General features: G+C 41.9%; 1 protein-coding gene across 3 annotated transcripts in view; it reads right to left on the reverse strand.

Annotated features, from left to right (window-relative positions):
* The window catches only part of NUDT3 (nudix hydrolase 3), a 34,197-nt gene extending 15,767 nt beyond the window's left edge, over nucleotides 1-18,430 (reverse strand). For 2 of the 3 annotated variants that reach the window (XR_004645376.1, XM_034767418.1), the window contains exon 1: nucleotides 17,936-18,430. Coding sequence is in view for 2 of the 3 variants with exons in the window: in XM_034767418.1 (XP_034623309.1) it covers nucleotides 17,936-18,034 (99 nt within the window). In the remaining variant the exon portion in view is untranslated. The remainder of the gene's footprint in view (nucleotides 1-17,935) is intronic. The other variant, XM_034767419.1, reaches the window with a different exon arrangement.
* Nucleotides 18,431-21,387: the final 2,957 nt, after the last annotated feature.

Raw genomic sequence — 21,387 nt, forward strand, 5'->3', positions numbered from 1 at the left:
CAAAATAAATGGAGGCTGAGCACCACAAAATTAAGGTGAGCAATTTCACATGGCATCACAAAGCGCATCATTGCAAGTCAAAAGAACAGGAGTACTTGTGGCACCTTAGAGACGAACAAATTTATTTGACCATAAGCTTTCGTGGGCTACAGCCCACTTCATCGGATGCATGTAGTGGAAAATACAGTAGGAAGACACACAAACAATGGGTGTTACCATACACACTATAAGGAGAGTGATCAGTTAAGGTGAGCTATTATCAGCAGGAGAGAAAAAGAACTGTTTGTAGTGGTAATGAAAATGGCACAAATTGGACACCATTAAATTAGGCTTGAATAAAGACTGGGAATGGATGGGCCATTACACAAAGTAAAACTATTTCCCCATGCTTATCTTTCCCCCCCTATGGTTCCTCACATCTCCTTGTCAATTGCTGGAAATGGGCCATTTTCATTACCACTATAAACAGTTCTTTCTCTCTCCTGCTGATAATAGCTCACCTTAACTGATCACTCTCCTTCCTTATAGTGTGTATGGTAACATTCATTGTTTCATGTTCTCTGTGTATGTATGTATGTATGTATATATATCTTCCTACTGTATTTTCCACTACATGCATCTGATGAAATGGGCTGTAGCCCACGAAAGCTTATGCTCAAATAAATTTGTTAATTTCTAAGGTGTCACAAGTACTCCTGTTCTTTTTGTGGATACAGACTAACACAGCTGCTACTCTGAAACATTGCAAGTCAATATCATATACTGTTTAAACTTCAAGACACATCACAATACAGTATCCAATAGTCAAGACGCTTTACCACTACTTTGCACCTGTCCACACCTACATTACATGAAACGGGACTTTTTTTTTTTTTTTTTTTAAAGTTGGTTGGGCACAGAATTAAGGTAACTTGCCCTTGTAAACTGCTAATTTTGATAGTTTAATGGAAAGATTTTCAAGTTGGATGCCCAACTTCCCTTTTGCCTTTGAAAAGTTTCCCCCTGAATGTACATTCTATGCAGTACTGCACTAAGAGAATAAACATGTTAGGCAAGTAATTGCACACCTTTTATTTAAAATTACACGTGTATCCCAACTCTTATACCGCTTTCTGGCTTCTTCTGACCCTTGGGACTGACAGGAAGGGATCCTAGCTAATCCTGTCCATTCTCTCCCTGCTGCCTTGTGGATCAGGCACCATAAGAGGCAGTCCTGTGATCAGCACTCAGTTTCCTCTGCCTCAGATAGGATAGAATATAAAAACAAAACAAAAAAAAACAAACCACCACACCACCAATTAGATCTGTGAAAAGCAATATCTGAAATGTCTGAGTTTCATCAGGCTAGAAAGAGTAATATTATATACATATATACGCACACACACACACACGTTCCCATTTCAACAGAGTTGAGCTTGTGAACCAGCAAAATAGGTTTGAACATAACTTGAATTGCTCCTACTCAGATTTCTCCTAAATATGTATTTTTGAGGTGGTTCTTTGGAGCACCTTTTACTCTAATGTTCTGCTATGAAATATAATGTGGTTTTATTTGTTTGCTTATCCTCTCCCATAAACAAATGCTAACTGTTAATCCCAGATGGCTGAAAGTCCCCCCAAGGAATACCTGGACATTGTGTTTACTGAATCTGGCTGCGATTCATCCACAAGAAGACAGACAAGCAAAAACAAAACCTGTAGACTTACCCGTGATGTTTATTCACTCATTCCACTCCGAGCCGTCATGTTACATATCTCTATTTTACTGGCACAATTACCAAAGTAGCTCTGAACTAATGCAGCCGTTCCGCAAACTTTCCGACACAACAGTCCAATTAGGTTACAGGCCAACTGTAATAGTTTCACTCAAACATTTCAGAGCTAAGCTGCAGAAAAGACTAAGCCTATGCCTTACTGTGTAAATGCTGATTTACATATATTTAGTAAGAATTGAAAGATTAAAGCAAATTAGCATGAGAAATTCTACATGCATATGACTGTACATATGGCATTCAAAAAATCACATTTGTGTGGAAAGCAAACTTAAGACTTACAGAGTTCCATCCACTTTTGACAGTTTATACAGTCTTGTCTAACTGATCAATTTGCAAAATGTTCTTTTTCTGTTAGCTAAAAAGCTTACTCACAAGTTACACTAATATTACACAAAAACTATGTTAAAAGAACATTAAGATTGCAAAATCAAGCACTCAAAAGTTCAGGAATGCCAGAATTAAGGTTGCCTGTGAGATCTTAATTCAGCCCTCTCGTGTGTTTGCACTATTACACAATCTTTAAATGTGTGATCATATACCATTTTTTCCACAGGACTCTTGCCTCATTTCAGTGCACACTTATCGAGCAGTTAGTCAATATTTTCAAAAGCTCCCTGATCTCAGTTCCAGTAACCTGACCCAGACCCAGCACCGCCCACAGCAACCCAGAGCGGCAATTACAGGTAAAGTCCTGCTCAGCCCCAAACTGGAATGTGCCCAGTGCAGACAGAATCTTTCTGGAATTTAGCTGCTAAAATCTAAAGTCTATCCTGAGCATAAGCAAACTCCAGTTTATAAAAAGCTTATAACCTAGACAAATTCAGGCAGACTTTCACAGGGGTGGCAAAAGGAACACCCCGACACACAAACCACCAGCCCCCCGCGTGAAATTTCTAGTCCCTACTGCAAAGCACGGGGCAACAGAGTGTCTAAGAAATGGTCACCACAATTTAACAAGGGCAAAACATTTTCCCTAGCCTTGTTCCCAGAAACAGCAAAACTATTCTGGCTGAATTTTCTAAAATACTTCAGCATGAGGCAGACACCCAGAAAGGAAAATTTCAGCCCAAAAAGTTAAGACAAAGTTATAAGCAACTGAAAACAGGGTCATGATGGGAAGCATCAGGAAACCTTAAGAACAGTTGGTGAAAGCAGATACAGTGAGCCCATTTTTTGAATTTGTTCAAATAGTGAATACAAAGATATTCTGTATTCTCTTAATATTGACACCTCCTCGTCAATTATTGGGAATGGACAACATCCACCCTGACTGAATTGTTAACACTGGTTCTCCACTTGTAAGGTAACTCCCTTCTCTTCATGTGTCAGTATATTTATGTCTCTTCCTCCATTTCAAAGAGAAAGTTGTCATGATTTACCCAAAATTAAAGAGGAGCAATGGGAAGAAAGAAGGGAATATCTATTTTCTAGTCAGGGTAAAAATATACCTGTCCTCAGTAGCTACTAATTTCAATTTGTAGTGCCATCTCCAAAACAAAACCTGAGGCAGACCCCTGGAATATCAGAGCATACTCACTTGTGGTCAATTTGCAGTTGTGAGGAAATTCAAATAAAAAGCTACTTTATCACAGTACTAAAGGTTTGTAAAAAACAGTTTGACAGTGCAGAACAAGGCAGTGCCCTAATTAACACCCGACTCCTAATGCTGACCTTTTAGATGTGAACAACAATTTTACAGCACTTAAGTTAGCTTCACTCTTTAATGCAAGTCAGAATACCCTTAGTAATGGAACAACTGGACAACCCTCAGTGAGAAGCAAAGTCCTGTCATTCTCACACTCTAGCATAGTTTGAATGCAAGAGGAAATACCCTCACAGGAGGAGGAAACATGCTCTACAGGGGCATCATTTTTGACTACTTTAAACAGGATATTGCCACTAATCAGCTCTTACCAGACAAAAACCTAGATCAAAGTGAAGTTGTGACATTGTTGTGTTCTTTGAAAGCAAACAGGATGTACACAGGGAAATTAATACATCTAAAAAGCTGTACTCCCCAGTATAAGCATGGAGCTCAAAGGTCTCAAGTAAACTGGATAGTATGATCCAAGACTGCATGTAAACAGGGAAACAAAGACAACTTTAACGTTTTACAGTCTGCTTGGTAACCAGTAAAAATAAATAAATAAATAAAATCACACCTACTGTAAAGTAACATTTTTCTGTAAATCATTAAGAAATACTTGGGAGGAAGGATAGGAATGCCACATACAAGATTGAAACTTGAAAAATCCACCTCTGAGTGGAAAGCTTTGCCAGGCAAGTGTAGAAAACTAAGCCATCAATTTCTACAGAATTCAGTTTTTAAACAATTATGTTTCTAGTCATTATAGTATGAGGATAAGCTTCAAACCATGTACTGCATTAATTTAATTATTTGGTAGTGTAAATAGGACCCAAATGTGCAGATGAAAAGTGGTTTTTTTGTGAAAGATGCAGGTGCCTCAATGGAGATTCTGTCCATTCTCTTGCCCCACCTTCACATGGTTTTAAAATGTACAAACTTGTGCAAAGCTCTAAAGGGAATATTTATACTTTAAAACTGGTGTCCCCGAACAAAGGATTCACAAATGAATTAGTACATGTCTCTTCCCCAGCCTAAACAGCAGCACTGAAAAGCCTCTGACATCTTCCCAGAACTGAGTATTTTTGTGTTAACTCTCCTGGTCTGTAGAGAAAGCAATGGTAAACAATTTCTCAACATTACTTCTGTGCTATATTAATTACTGGCCCACTCAGCTGAAGTGCAATCTTTCATCTATAGTCCTATACTCATTTTTGGCTTGCTGTGGCCTTCATTCTGTACTTCTAAGACCAAGGCTAAGAAAATTTAACTCCTGGCCCTTCTGTCACTAGTCAAAATGTCAACTGAAATACAATATATATTTCAGTAACATGATGCAGTTTTTACAGCATTTCTTCTTTCCTCAAAAATAAAAAATTAAATGTTCCTGATAGTGCAATGCAGGGCTGCCCAGAGGGGGAGGGCAAGGAGAGCAATTTGCCCCAGGCCCCGGGCCCCACAAGAATATAGTATTCTATAGTATTGCAACTTTTTTTTTTAAATGGAAGGGGCCTTTGAAATTGCTTTGCCCCAGGCCCCCTGAATCCTCTGGGCAGCCCTGATGCAATGCACTGCCAAGAGGCCAACAGTTATTATCCACCTTATCTTTCAAAACACACTGCTTTTATGTTTGAGATAGTAAAATCTATAGCCTCAGTTTTATAGTGAAGCTAACAAGGGAGTAGGGAGGCTTGTAGATTAGACCCCCAGAGCAGCCAACTAGCACTTCTCTTTTTCTATTGCCCAGACAACCCTGCAGGGAAGGGGGCCTCACGTGGCTTTAGGAGAAAGCCTGGCTCTCTTTCCATTCACTGTCAAAAAGCAGCTGTAATTAAAACAAAATCCCTCCTCTGATCCCCCCCTCCCCATTCTCTAACACAGTCCTTTAAAAAGCATAAGCATTTCAAGTAGAGTTACTAAAATATGGAGGTTTGCCATCAAACATCTGTATTACAAGAAATAAATATAGAATTCTATAAAGAACTAAGGCTTCTCCCAGCTTGATTTATCAAAACCAATAGGGATTACAAAGAAAATGCCTGGCACTGATATTCCTATAACTCTTCCTCCTCCCACCCACACCCTCACTTCCTGGCAGTATTCCTTTTCTGCAGTGAGATCATGGGGGTGGGGAACAGTACTTCTTGCAAGCAATCTGGCTAAACAGTAGGGTTGCTGTAGAAAGGTCTCTCCACTATGCAGCAGACCCAAACGTAGCACATGACTGACACGCCAAAATGAAGATCTTTGCCCTTTATAGAACCATAGAAAATAAAACCATAGCAGAAGAATTAACCTGATAGCAATGGCAGCCTGGTATTTAAGATGTAGCTTTGCTAGTAAGAAAGGAGTGAAAGAAGAAGTCATCAAGCTTAACCAATCTCATGACAAATCAAAGGGCTCCATTAGCAGCTATGTACGTACTCGCACTACTTAAACACTGCTTAAAATTCTGAAGTTTGTGCTATTTTCTTAAGAAATACAAGTGTTTTTAAATGTTTCCCCGCCTCTAAGAAATTTGAAAGTAAGAGCTCTATCCCTACAATTTTTGTTATTTTCTATTTTTACCACAGTTTCTAATGCAATTAAAATTAACAATTTTGAAACAAACTCTGACATTAGCACAGTTCTGGGAATAAGACTGGTTAATGAACTGCTGTTGCAGAGACAGGAGAGAGAAAGCAGGAACACAAACATATTACAGTATCACTTCGCTCTCCCTCTCAAAAAACCCCACCACCCCAATGGCTACAGTTTTTTCCTCTAATTTGTTATTAATCAAAACAGGCAGATATGGGGATTATTACAAGAATCAAAAGGTGAGTAAGGAAGAGTTAAAACGGGAGGCTACAATAGGTCATACTGAAAAGTCAACTGTCAGGCTGAAAGGAAGTTACTACTGGAGTTCCTCAAGGATCAGTCTAGGGACCAATCTTATTCAACATTTTCATTAATTACCTTGGCACAAAAAGTGGGAGTGTGCTAACAAAATCTGCAGATGACACAAAGTTGAGAGATATTGCCAATATGGAGGAGGACTGGAATATCATACAAGAGGATTTGGATGACCTTGAAAACTAGAGTAATAGAAATGGGATGAAGTTTAATAGTTCCAAATGCAAGATCATGCACTTAGGGACTGACAACAAAAATTCTTGCTATAAACCAGGGACGTATCAGTTGGAAGCAACCGAGAAGGAGAAAGTTCAGCCGATCACAGGATGACTATGAGCCGCTAATGTGATATGGTCGTGAAAAAAGCCTATGCAATCCTAGGATGCATCAAGCAAGATATTGCCAGTAGAGATAGGGAGATGGTATTACCGTTAGACAAGGCACTGATGAGATCTTGATGAGATATGATTGCTCTCTATAAATATATCAGAGGGATAAACACCAGGGAGGGAGAAGAGTTATTTAAGTTAAGGGTCAAGGTTGGCATAGAACAAATGGATACAAATTGGCCATCTACAAGTCTCTAGCCATCAGAGTGAATTTCTGGATCAGCCTTCCAAGAGGAGTAATGGGGGAAAAATCCTAATTGGCTGCAAGACTGAGCTTGATACATTTATGGAGGGGATGGTATGGTGAGATTACCTACAATGGCATATGGCCCATCTGTGACTGCTATAAGCATATATCTCAAAGGGCCAGAGATGGGACACTAGAGGGGGAGGGATCAGAGTTACTACAGATAGTGTTTTCCCAGGTGGCTGGCAGGTGGGTCTTGCCACATGCTCAGGGGCTAAATGATTGCCATATTTGGGGTTGAGAAGGAATTTTCCCCCAGGTCACATTGGTAGAGCCCTAGGCGGTTTTCACCTTCCTCAGCAGCACGGGGCACAAGTCACTTTCTGGTTTGAACTAGAGTAAACGGTGAACTCTCTGTAACTTGAAGACTTTAAATCAAGATTTGAGAACATCAGTATCTTAACCAGAGATTATGGGCCTAGTACAGGAGTGGGTAGGTGAGGTTCCATGGCCTGCAATATAAAGGAGATTAGACTACATGATCACGATGGTCCCGTCTGGCCTTAAAGTCTATGAGATATTTTCTAAACAAAACAAATCCTCTCCCCCATCAGCCAGGAAAGGCAGGCCAAATGTTTGATCTAAACTACTTGACAATGTCCTAATAGATTTAATCATTACCTTGCTCAGAAATACATTAATGAATGGCTAAAACATCCTGGTACCACCATGCCATGGTGTCCTAAATAATTCCACTTATGCACTGAGATTCCCACATTAAGAGGGAAATTCTAGCCTTCTACCATCTGTGGTTAACTCCCTATTACAGTCAGTGCAATTTAAAGATGTAGTCTAGATTAATCTAATCTAGATCAACAACAGAAATGCTATCCATCTATACAAGTATTTATATGGCCCAGTATCCAATCTGTGTTACTAATTTTATGAATATTCTAAACCTAAATGAAAAAAAAAAAAAAAAAGACAAAACTTTGGTTGGGCTTAAGTTGTCATGTGTCTTATTTCATTGTCTTTACATGTCTTTGTAATATCAAAAGGAATAACCAATAATCTGTCACATTCAGAAGCAGTTTTATTATATAATACAGCAAACTGACTTTGATACTGCATTCCTTTTCAAATGTGCACCTTGGCACCATTTTAGAAGATGGGCCAGTTCTGGAACAGATAACATATTACATATGCACATAGAGAAACAGTACTTGATCAGTCTGTTTTCTGTACTATCTAGCACAGTGGTCCCCAAACAATGGAGCGGACCCCCTTAGGGGGGCATGGAGGAACATTCGGGGTTGGGGGGGAGCGCAGCAGGGCCTGGGCCAGTCCCCATGAGAGGTAGGGGGTGCCACCCAGCGCCGCTCTGCTCTCAGCTTTGTTCCAGCCCAGCTCCCGGCTGCAGCTCCACTCCTGGCTGCAGCTCCGCTCCCAGCCCCACCCCCAGCTGCAGCCCTGGCTCCCAACAGTGGTGTGGGGGGTGGGGGTGCACAAGGTAAAAAGTTTGAGGACCACTGATATAGCAAGTGGATTTTGTAGCATTATTTTCCAGCTATCATTTTCCACTATCAACTCTTAATCTGGCCTTAATTTTGAATTTGTTTAAAAATACATCATTCCAAGTCCTTTTTATTATAAATATTTTCAGTCTCTCTTAAAAAAAAAATCAGACCTTCACAAGAACTGTTCTATTCTGCTCATGAGAATTATCTTATGTCTATAACTATTACGCATCCAGAATGTTCCTGAAGTGCTTTACAAATTTTACTAAGTGGACATAAGGAACATATAATACACACACACACACACACACGACCTGTTATTTTGCCCATCATACAAGCATGGCCACCTCTGGTCAAATGGTTAACCCTGTGCACAATAATTTAGTCCAAGAAGTCAACACAACATCCATTTGCAACTATAATATAATACACTGAAATAGGAAAAACATAATTATCAAAGTTTGCATTTGGTCAGGCTGGTGCAGCTAATGCCTTCACCTGCCAAGCTTGTAATCCAGTAATATATTATCACTATGGCCTTGGCTACACTGGCGCTTTACAGCGCTGCAACTTTCTCGCTCAGGGGTGTGAAAAAACACCCCCCTGAGCGCAGCAAGTTACAGCGCTGTAAAGCGCCAGTGTAAACAGTGCCCCAGCCCTGGGAGCCGCGCTTCCAGCGCTTGTAAACTAATCCCCTCCGGGAGGTGGAGTACCTGCAGCGCTGGGAGAGCTCTCTCCCAGCGCTGGCACCACGACCACACTCGCACTTCAAAGCGCTGGCGCAGAGCTCCCACGGCAGCGCTTTGGAGTTTCGAGTGTAGCCAAGCCCTAAATGTCTTACTCCACTGTGTCTCGTTACACTGGTGATTTCTGTAATTCAGATTTTTTTCAAAATAATCCTATGAGAAAGTATTATACTTACTTTACAAAAAAAAATAAATAAATAAAACAACAGAGGCAGAGAAGTGAAGTGAGCTCCATACCACACAGCAAGCCAGTGGCAAAGGTGGAAACAGAACCCAGGAGTCCTGACTCCCCAGATTCCTACTCTAACCACAGCATGTTCTAGAAGCAATAGTCGTGAAGTACTAGCATCAGACAAAAGTACCTTTTGGAAACATCCTAAAATTCACCAAGCATTTCAGTATACATCAGTAAAGCAGTGCTCCGGAGGGGCAGGCCTGTGTGCTCCGGCGGATCAAAGCAAGTTCAATATAACGTGGTTTCACCTATAACGGGGTAAGATTTTTTGGCTCCTGAGACCAGCATTATATTGGGGTAGAGGTGTACCTCTAACAGTGTGATGAAAATTATTCCCATTGTTGCATTTAAAAACACTGAAATATATTTGAAATCTACAAAAAGAAGAGAACTTTTATTTCAAAAAAGTATATAATAGCTATGCAGCCATTACACATGCTAGTTTTACTAGCAAAGTTCATTAGTGTTTCTGCAACAGAGACAAAGTGAGATTTTCACCAAGTTCAGCTAAAAATAGAATAGAATGTTAAAAAAAAAAAAAAAAAAAATACACCGATCCTCTGAAATCCGCCTGAAAGCAGTGACAAAGATAGGGCACTCTTTCTCAGAAATACAGCAAAAATTGAAGAGAAGATGAATTGTTCAGTTATTTCAATTGCAGTATTGTCTGTGTTTGTGTGTAGGGACTCATACAATGTGCCTTATATCTTGCTTGGAACCTCTGGGGCTACAGCAAGAACAATCCAAAATAATTTATTTCCTCCATGTACCCCAGCATTTCTTCCTGTTCCTCTACCTCCCTTACCTACTGCAATGAACCTTGGCTCCATCACTGGTGAAACATATTTCAATGGTTCCTTACAGAGTACTTTTAAAAGAAAGCAACCACCTTCTCAGCCAAGCATTTTGTATTAGGCTTAAGCACTGTGGATGTTAATCTTTCCTCACTATTCTTGCTAGTAAGACATCTGTAAGGAGATGGTCACTTACTAGAACCTCTTGCCAGGGGCACATCCTGGAGGCAGTCCTTATGATTCCTTCTGGAGAAGACCTTGCAGGCATCACAAGCTCATGGCAAAGTGCCCTTCTCTGAAGCATAAAAAGGTACTTATGCAAATCCAAAGAAGGGAAAGTAGCAAGACAAACATCTTAGGCAAGGTCCAAGGCAATTCAAAACCAGCAAAAATTCAACCAAACAAGTGAAATCTACTAAATTAAACTGAAATTAAAGCATGTACAATACTCAAATTACAATTACTTAACGTACTACTTACAACTTCCCTATGCAAAACTAACATGACTGAAAAGGAGAGGTTGGTTTCCATGACTACTTTGGCAGGCAAAAACAGGGGAATTGAGAGATGTTAGAGAGGTGAAGGATTAATCCTCAGTTTATACATTGTAGCTATCGAGGAAGTTCCAGGCCCCTCTCAACTACAGCTCAAAACAAAAAACCCACTGTTTACTGCTTAGTCATGGCTAAGCATATCGCTTCTACAGTGTGGCTTCATGGAGGCAACTTTATGAAGGATAACTGGGAGTTATCAGCATGGAGATTTAGTTAAAGTTATGTGAGTAGATAGTAACCCAAAGATATTTTAGCAATGCACTTTCCAGACATTCAAGAAAAGCCAGTCCTTGCCCTGTGGAGCTCACAGTCTAAGGACAGACAGGTAAGTAGAAATACTTGATGAGACATGACAGAGGAAGGGCAGACAAGATATCAAGCAGCAGGATTTATCATTACCAAACTCATGAACCGCACTCAAAAGCTAATCCAGTTCCACTCCACATCGGCTACCTCCACTATTTCTATTAGAACTTGCCATGAAATGTAAAGTCTTGAGATCAGTTCGGTGTTTCTCAACGACTGGTCCATTGACCAGCACCAGTCCCCAAGGGCTTGTCTATACTACCCGCCAGATCAGATTAGTCGCAATAAATCGACCGCCGAGTGCTCTCCCGTCAACTCCGGAGCAAGAGGCACCGGCGGAGACAACGGGGGAGCATCAGCTGTCGACTCACTGCAGTGAAGACACCGCGGTGAGTAGATGTAAGTACGTCAACTTCAGCTACGTTATTCACGTAGCTGAAGTTGCGTAACTTAGACTGATTGCCCCCACAGTGTGACCAGGCCTAAATTTGGTGTTTATTTTTGGTAACAAGGAGGTTACACCATATCTACACACATTTAAGCAATTAAATAATTTAATTTACATTTATTCACTCTTAATTTTTACATATGGTATTATGCTAGAAATGGTGAATAATGCACTTCTTGTTTACTAGATAATGATAAATTTTTTACTTGTGATTTGTATCAAGCTCTAGTTGGATGGAAATTCAAATTCAATTAAAAATACCACATTTCAAAGTGTTTTAAAATTAGTTAAGTAAAGCTATCTTACATGTGTTGGATAAATAAGAAGAAAGTTTATCAAAACATGTTCTCCGTTGAAAACTAAATGTTGTATGAAGAAAAAAGTATTATCTGTAGTCAGTGAATTGAACTCTTTCTGGTCATGATGTCCTTCAAGATTTTAGAACTGGTAGATCTCATCCTCTCAAACCTAGTTTTTATTTATAGATTGGAAGAGGAAACAAGCTCTTCTGTTTTGTAAAATCTACACTGGACAGAGATATGCGCCTATATGTGCAAGAAGAAACATGAGCCAACTTGTTAGGAATTAGAAAATACACCAAGGGCCCGTAATTTGTTTTTTTAACTATGCCCACATAGGAGTCTCTTATCCCACTGAATTCTGCAATTTCACATAATATTCTCAAAACAGGTTCATAGTGCTTATTCTCTGTAACTCAAAGACAGTTAAAAAGGGCCAAACTATATTATAAATACATACAGAATTTTAAAAGTTGACCAGACACCTACTAGCCTGAGGATTAAACCTACCAACCAGGGTGAGAAAGACCTGCAATTTAAAGAAATACAATAGTTTTGTCCATTTACTATATACTGTATTTAGTTGCAACATTACAATTTTCTATTCAATAAAGTTTAAAATGTTGCTGTTTTTCTTGGGGTTTTCATATCCTTCTTTCCCTTCCTTGCTTCATTTCCACTTTCTTCCCTGTATTCAATTATGATTCATCCTTCCCTACATTACTTCCAGTGTCTATTTCATCTGTACTTCCTCTCCATGCATTCTCTTCCACAAGTTCTCTGCCAACCTCTTACTTTACACATATCCCACCAATCTTACCCTTCCTCTTTTAATCCCACACAACCATATTCACACCCCACCAGCATTTCCGTAGTTTCAAGAACTGAATGTTGCATCAGTTCACACGCAGTTCAATTTAAGAAGGTAACCTTACAATCATACAATCTAGAAACCACTTTTTTTTTTTTTTTTTTTTTTTAAGATGAAAGCTTATATTTTCTTGGAAACTTACTACACGCCATGGGGAAGTGGATTTTAAGCATTATATTAGTGCAGATGCAATACTGTATTAGCAAAATATGGTGGGTATTTTTATTTTGCTTTCACAGAAACCTTTTATGTAGTTGAAGGAAATATAAACAATAGTCAAATTAAGCCTTTAGAGCAGTGATTCTCAGACTGCCGTCTGTGGAAAACTGGCTGATCACATGATGCTGGCTTTCCTTATTTCCAGCTATTGAATCACATTAAAGATAACAGAACATACATTAAATACTTTCTAATATTACCTTTCCATGTAAGTAATTGCTGTAAGGATACTATAAGGATGTCATGTCACCATCAGTAAGCAGGGAGATATTCACATGTATCTCTTAAAACATAGCTCACCTTGTTAAGTTTGAGTGTTAGAGTGCTTTAGGAATGCTCTCTATAGACTGGGTATACTTTCATAGTTTTCCTCATCCAGTTTTATTCCTCATTCAATAGAAAACTGGAGAGCAGTAATGCCCTGCTCTTTGCAAAACAAGTATTTCCCCCAAAATTCCCTCAAACCGTTAAGTTGTTAATGAGCAACCTGTCAGCTGTTAGATATGTCAAGCTATAGCCACTCTAAGCCAAGGCTTTAAAAAACCCACTAGAACTGAACATTTATAATTGGCATTTTTATTACAATATAGCACATAAAGTTCCAGTAAGTGGTTTTCCATTCTACCTAAGTGAATTTGTGAAATTTTCTGGACCTCTGCCTCAAATCCTGATTGAAAAAACAGTCTATAAAAAATGTTTCTTTTTTTTTTTTAAATACAACCAGCAGCAAAATTTTAAAAACCCTTAAGAGATCACAGGTGCTAAAATGCAGTACTTCAAAGTTCTAAGATTGTGTTATAAACTAAATTCAGGATTATATTGTTTCCTTTAAACAGTTACTTAAATTTCTAAACTAGTCTCTTCTTCTCTCACACACAGGCAGCAATTATCACACGAATTTACTCGCCCTAGTTTTTTCATCCTTCTCAGAGTACTTTTATGCTAACTATTGCTAGAAGGCTCTCTGAAAGCTGTTCAAAATCTCTTTGAAATAGCCATGTTGCCTTTTTTTTTTTTTGGCATGCCAGACTTTCCTTTAAGGGGGAATCTATTGTTTCACAAAGAAGAGGAATACAATAAAAGGATTTCTGTGCACTGAGCCAATTTAGAAGTTTATTCTTTTGTGTGTGTTCTTCAGGTTTTCTTTTTAAATTAATTATTCCTTTACTAATTCTAGAGTAATTTTTGAAGCAGAAATGTGTTTTTATCTAAAATTTAGGTATGGAAAACATAACACACGGAGAAAGAATGTATTCAATTCCTAGCACAACCTCATTTAAGTATTCTGTCCTAACACTGATTTTTCAATAATAGACCCTTTAAAAAAAACAAGATACCCAGTCTGTAGACAATTTATTGAAAAATGGTTTGTTTCAAGATAGGCCACTTAAAGTAATATACTAGGGATGTGAGATTCTGTTTCATCTATCCATTAAACCAGAGATTCTCAACTTTATGAAAACACCTTGGAGGGGTGTTTTTCCACCCTCATGCCTTCCCCACAACATACTCACTTAGAGCTCCTCATCACCCCCTTACAATAGTGAGAAGGATAGAGCCTGGTATGCCACTCGAATTTGGCCCATCTGTACCTCCATCATGACAGACAGGCACAGGTGTGCATAGAGATACCCTCAAAGCAGAGGTATGGTGAAGTTGCAAGGTAGGACAGAACAGGTGTGGCGGGAGCAGGACCTAAACTCTTATTTTGTAACTGACTAGATGTCAAGTAGGAAGCAAACGGGTGGCAGCTCATTCAATAATGGCTGGATACCCAATCCCACTCCTCCAATCCTCAGGGTGGGGTGGGAAGGGCCAGTCCCCTGGGCCCTAGAACTGGTCCCAGCTCAGAGACTCCTGTAAGCCCTATGGAAGACTGGCACTGCCAGGGTTCCTCTGGCCCATCCGCCAGCCCCCAATCATGCAGCAAGGCAGCCAAGGAAAGCAAAGTCCTCAAGGTTGTGCTGGAGCTACTGCTGCACGGCAGGCCTGGCCTGCACCACCTGCCAGAGGTGCAACTGCACCTGCGTAAAGTGTGAGGCCAGCAGGACCAAGTGCAAGCAGCAGAAATTGGCATGGAGCCGGTGCAGTGAGTGAGGTGAGACCACCAAGGAGCCCTGCCATGACCCACATGGGTTCTCAGCCCTGTTGTCCTCCTCAGCCATTCCACAACTCTCTCCCACCCCACCCTAGGCCTGGCAGGGGGCCAACCAGGTCAAATTTGAGTGGTGTTACGACTCCACGTGCCAGATTGCAATGCTATTCGCTCAAATTTGCCCTGGCTACCCCACTGTTGGTGATGGGGTGGGAGGGCCAGGCCAAATGTCAGTGAATGGCATTACTGAAACCTTGTTGTGCCCCCCTCACCCCCAGTTGAGAACTTCCATGCTAACTGATTTTACTGTTGTGATCACACACACTTCCTGTATATTAATAGTGGTTGGAATGAAATCCATAAAAGGAAGGACATTGAGAATATAGGTTCTCATTTCTCCAGAGCCCCACACTGCCTTCTGTAACACAACTATGACAAGAGACAATCAGGCATGGTTCAGTAGCCAGTCCTGAACTCTTAATTTGTTTTGTTTTTGAAAGCTGTAGTCAGAACTTTGCTAGACCTTATCTACAGGGAGAAGTTGCATCACTGTAACTTAAATGGGGTTTTCAACCTCTTATTTTGGTGTAAGAGTAGCTTATTTCAGTTTAGCCTAAGTTGATTCCTCATCAACTTAAACTACACTGAAAGAAGCCTGGTTTTAAACCCAAACAGTTATTGTCCACACAACCATTAGCATCAGTTTACTAAACTAGTTTTTAAAATAAATAATCAAACCTTAAATCAAGTCAGTTCAACTTTCTCAGGCTGTCAAACCCTTACTTTGAAGTATAGTCGTTTTGTGTAACCAAGACCAAAACAGCCTTGAACAGATCAGTAACAGGAAAGAGGTTCCGTCTATGGTGATACTGCAAATTCAACTGTCGTAATGTACAAACTGACAACCTGTCAAAAGCTGATAGATCATATGCTTGCCATGGACAAATATGTTTGCATATTTAGTCATATAACAATCCAGACACTACAATGAAAATGTACCTAACCACACCTGTCTAGGAATGCTTATGAAAAAGTTACCACATATGCCTAATCAATTGTGTAAAACTGCTCCAGGAAGTGTTATTTTCTTAATTAGGCCCAGCATCATTGCACCACAAAGCAACCTCTGAAACCACAAGGCTACATTTTCCCTTATACTTATTTTAAAATTGCAAAATAGTTTCATAGAAATTGGTAAGAAAGACCTTTTTTTTGTCTAGACAAGTTTTTACAAGGAAGTTTTAAATCAGTGGTTCTCAAACTTTTGTACTGATGACCCCTTTCACATAGCAAGCCTCTGAGTGTGACCTCCCTTATAAATATATAAAAAAGTGTTTTTAATTTAACACCATTATATACGCTGGAGGCAAAGCGGGGTTTGGGGTGGAGGCTGACAGCTTGCGACCCCCCCCCATGTAATAACCTCGTGACCCCCTGGGGAGTCCCAACCCCAGTTTGAGAACCCGTTTTAAATCCTTCAGACCATTTATAACTGAAATGCTGACACCCTTCACAATGACAGCACAGCTATAAAAGGCTCCTTCGCTACATTAAATAATAACCAAATGGTATGCTAATTAACTTTCCAGTGAACTGTCTGCATTCCCTTCAGATTTCCTCTGGCTACAACTATGATAATCAGGAGAACAAAGACTTTGGTACAGCCACCAAGGAACCAGTAAATCAGATCTAGTCAATATGATTCCATTACACTCACATAGGGGTATCTCTTGGTTTGTTTTAAATATTGTACCCCAAATAGGAAGGTTTTTTTAAAGTGTTGAAAACCACATTTCTGTGCAAATTCACTCCCTTTAGTCTTACAGACACAAATATCCTCTACAATATAATTGTTCTCAGGCAAACCAGTTTACCTTTAATTCCCACTTCCTCCCAAGCCTCTCTGGACAGTGGTTTCTGGCAATGCATCAGTCCCTTTTATCCCAGTTTCTTTTTATAAATCCAGGGTCATGTTTCCTTTCCCATCTCATGTGATGTGTTGGACTGAAGCTCTGCCACTGTGGTTAGTGCAGCCCACTGCCAGATCCTATCCCATACCATGCCACGCCAAACCAGAAGAGATCATTTCACCCTTCTGTGTCTTAAACCTTTCATTCTGCACCCTTCTTTGATTTGCAGAGAAATCATGTTCACACCGTCACTCAAAATTGTATCTTGCATTTTCTTAAATATGCTTTGCAAAAATTTTCTGCTACAGTCAATTAATCAAATGCAATATAAACACTTTCAGAAGGCTAAATTTTGCAAAAGGAGAAAAAGAAAATGATTTGTGCTGGCTTTATCTTTTCAGTTGTCCTTACTCTCAGACTCCTACATCTCTCTAAAATCTATTGTACCTTCCCACACCTCCAGTTTGCAAGACTGCAGAATAGAGAGCTAGCTATTTGACTGGCAAAATTAAAACCCCATACACTTCTCAAGCTACAGGAATAAAAAAGTGTTTACTCTTTCCAGACAACCATGTCAAGGACCTTAAATATCTTGGCTCCTTTAAGCCCCTCACTCTCTGTGAACCCCCAATTCTTACCTTCCAAAACTGCAAGCACTACTCCCCCCAAACGTCTCACTCACAACTCCTTGTATCCTACCCTCTTGAGCTTCTGACTCTTCTTAAGGGCTCTCAGCCTCTGCTCTTGGGGAACCCACTATGTTTCCACCGGCTTAACATTCAGCCTCCCCCGATCACGCTGGTAACGGCACCCCACCCTTCACCCCACCGCCTTTTCTTCCCATAATGAGCCACCCAGACACCTCCCCTTTGGCTCCCTAATTCTCTTACCAGGCCTCCTACCCACTCTGCTCCCAAGCACACACCTCGCCCCAATGCCTCCTTATCCCAGTCCCCCCCACTGCCGCCCCCAACCCACACTCACTCTTAACCCAGGCCAGCCCCTCCCCCATTCTACTTTCTGCCCACCCCACCCCCGCCTACTTCCGACCGCCCCCATCTAGCCCCTCTCACCCCCCACCACTTTTAGTGCCCCCCCAACACCGCTCACCTCCTCCTCGCTCTCGTTGCGGAAGCACAGGCAGGCCGCCCGCTTCTTGTACCCGTCCCCGTCGTAGGTGCGAGTCTGGTTGGACTTGAGCTTCATCATCCTCCGTTCTGGGGAAGGGGGGGCAGCGAGGGGGCTCGGCTCCGGGGCGCTGAGAGGAGGCGGAAGGGGCTCGGCTCTAGGCCCAGCGGAGCGGAGGACACCGCGGATGGGGCGCAAGGCCTGGGCTCCAAGAGGCCCAGTGGGGAATAAGGCGGCGGGGGGGCGGCCCTGAGGGGAGTGGGACCCGCCGGTCTCCGGCAGCGGGGACCCGCCTCCCAGGCGAGTCTGTCACACGCCGGGAGCCTCCGCTACACGCTGCTGACGCTGCCGCCTGTCGCCCGCCTCATCCCCCCCGTCAGCTCCACCAACTCTGCCGCCGCCGCCAGCTCTCCGGCCGCCGCCAACGACGACCGCGACGCCATCTTGGGGCACGCTACGCAAACGGCGTAAAGGCAGCGGGCGGGGGCGGCTGATGCGGTTGCAACGGCCGCTGCGTAACCGGCGTGAAGAATCGGCCCCCTTCCGTACGCAGCACGAGCTCTACTAGAAGCACGCGGGGTAGACCAACGCCAGGAATAGGGACGGCCGTACGCAGTTTGCGGCCGCGGTGGGCGGTGGAAGCTGACGCTTACGCAAGTTGTGCAGGTAGGAAGGGCAGACAAACGCTAGCTGCGTGGCGTAACTTTTTGCCCATGGCTGTCGGCTTGACGCAAAACACCTGGCTTACCCAGAAAGAATACCTGTCTGGTAGAGATTACGCTACGCTAGTAGCGTAGCAGTGGAGCGCTGCGATAGTTCCATTGTAGCAGCCCTGAGCCCTTGGGGTGGGAGGGACAAAGGTGGCTTCAGCCAGCTAGGCTGGGGGAGGGGAACAGGACCTGGGGGTGATTTCTCCGGGGAGGGGAGAAAACTTCCTCCTGCAGTGCTAGTCCATTGCGGGCCTTAACCAGAAATATTTTGCCCCCTTAAAAAAAAAAAAGCACATAGGGGACTCCCCCTTGAGCTGCTCAGGAGCCCCTGCCCACTTGCTTAGTCTGCTTTTGCCAAGCACTGGCTCTGCTACTTGATATCTCCTGGTTGCCTAGGAAATTAGAAGAGGGAGTCAGCTACTGGCCAGCCCCCTATGCCTCGTTTGGGTGGGTGTAGGAATAAGAGGGGGAAACAACCTGCTTTCAAGGGGAGAGGAAGAACAACTGGCCTGGGGTGGTATCCAATAAAGGTACCCACAGGCAGTAACTCAAGAGCCAGCTGAATTCCTGGCCCGTACATTGCTGCTTTCCACCCTAGGAGCTCAAAGTACTACACCCAGACCTTAATGAATTACACCTGGAGCAGAAGGCAAGCCACCGTACAATGGGGCTGATTGCATACGTAGTTAGATATTTATAGCACACCAATCACCACTGAAACACGTGCCTCCTACCTGTGGCTCCCACAGAGGCTGCCCTGGCAACCTCAGCATTAGGTGCCCTGTGCAACTGTAACTTAAAGGGGGTGATTTTGACCTATTACAGGTTAAGTCCTAGGTACTAGGTCTAATTTATGGTAAAAAATGCACACACACAGACCAAATTCCAATTTTAGAACTACCAACCCAGCTGCTACCCTTCTCTAGGAGAAAAGAGACCACAAAGCCCAGCATGAAGCACATGATGGCTGGGCAGGGGCAAAGTATTCTTAATGAAACACAACAAACTTCCTGATCTTAAGGAGAATCCAGAGTGCAACCACTTTGGAAAGCTGAAAAGTCTCCCTCTGGAGAAAACCTTTCCAGCATGAGAAAGGCAGAAGACTAGGTGGGTGAGATAATATCTTTGGACCCACAGCTACACTGCATAACTCAGAGCACTGACACACCCATCTAGCAAATAAACCCCCTATTTACAAAACAAATATGGGAGGGGCAGAGAAAAGAAGGAATTAAAGAAATCTGAAAAGTTCCCAAGACTCCACAAAGTCCCCTAAGGATTTTGATATTGGTTTTACATGAAAAACAGCTAGCTAGTGTGGGGATGGGTTGCAGCATAAATCCCTAAAATAGATCATGGACAGTAGGTGCAGCTAAATGTATGCTGAACATGGTTTGAGTACAAGGACAAAACACATTTCAGTAACACTGGTTAAAACTCAATCGAGGCAATTTTCCTCCTGCAGAGAGCATTTCTCTCACTGCTTCAGTAATAACTGAACTACACTTAACTGGAAGTAAAGGGCCTTAAGCTAGCAGGGCCCCTGCTTTAAACAAGTGGGTCCTGCTAGCAAGACACTTTCAGCAAAAAAGTCCTTCTCTCTGGTCTGGCTGATGCTTTTGCTCAACTCCCATAGCAGAGCAGAAGTTTGACCACTTTCAGAGCAGACTACAAGGCTCATCTGTTTATGGAAAAGTGCTGGAGGAGGGGTGGGGGAAAAAGCTAGTTATACTATTGCTGTTTAAAGAATTATTAGTGTTACTAAAACATTTTGGAATGTATTTTTGTAATTTGTGGGCCAAAAGCACAGGCTAGGTGTAACACAAGAGTGCTTTATTTTTGAATAGTTTGCGGTCTATCGTTGAATTCATTTGTATGTCCTTTGACAAAGCTAGATTGGTGCAGGTCACTGTTTGCATGGTGTTCTGTTTCTCACAATTCTGTACATTGTTTTACAAACAAAACACTCAGTGAAAGGTACAACGATGTTAATTTTCATAACAAGTTAACACACCTTATTGTATTTTTACTGGAATAGGGCCTAGGGCTGCTACAACAGTTCTTAAAAGATTTATGTAAACCAGGACCCCATTGCGGTAGGTACTAACTATAAAGACAGTTTTTGTCTCACACTATTTACAAGCTTAGAAAAAGAAGAAACATTTACACTTTTCTGAGGGTGGGATCCCCTCATTTGAAAGCTTCCCTGGCTAACTTTATCAGCGTGACTTGATAGTGTATAGGAAGCTAGCACAGACAGCAGAAGACAGGGTTGATGTGTTCTCATGAGCTGTTTTACTGAGAACAGAACGCTGGAGCACAAGTTAGAATTTCCTATTGTCTACATCCTCATGTATTGCATTTCTGTAGTCTAGACAGAAAGTGACAAAGGTGTGTATGAGTGGGGGCAGGCCATGGTCTGCTAGGATAGGATGGAGTCTCCCAGCCAACTGGAGATGATAGAAAGTGTTATTTGTGCTACTTGAGAGTTTAGGGTCCCTGAGAAATCTAGAAGCCTTCTACTAACCTCCAATTGACCAACTGTAGGTATTTGCCTGTAACTGCAACAGCAGGTTTGTCATAGTACAGAAAGTAATGTTTTCACCCCTCAGCAGTACAGGAAAGCTCCAGGTGGATTGGTGGCTCAGGGCAGAAGAAAGGTCCCCCAAGAATAGATTTGGACCGGGGGGGGGGAAGAAAGAAGGGTTTGAAGAAACCACCTGC

Source organism: Trachemys scripta, chromosome 4 (genome assembly GCF_013100865.1).
Source record: "Trachemys scripta elegans isolate TJP31775 chromosome 4, CAS_Tse_1.0, whole genome shotgun sequence".
In the NCBI taxonomy this organism is placed as follows: Eukaryota; Metazoa; Chordata; order Testudines; family Emydidae; genus Trachemys; species Trachemys scripta.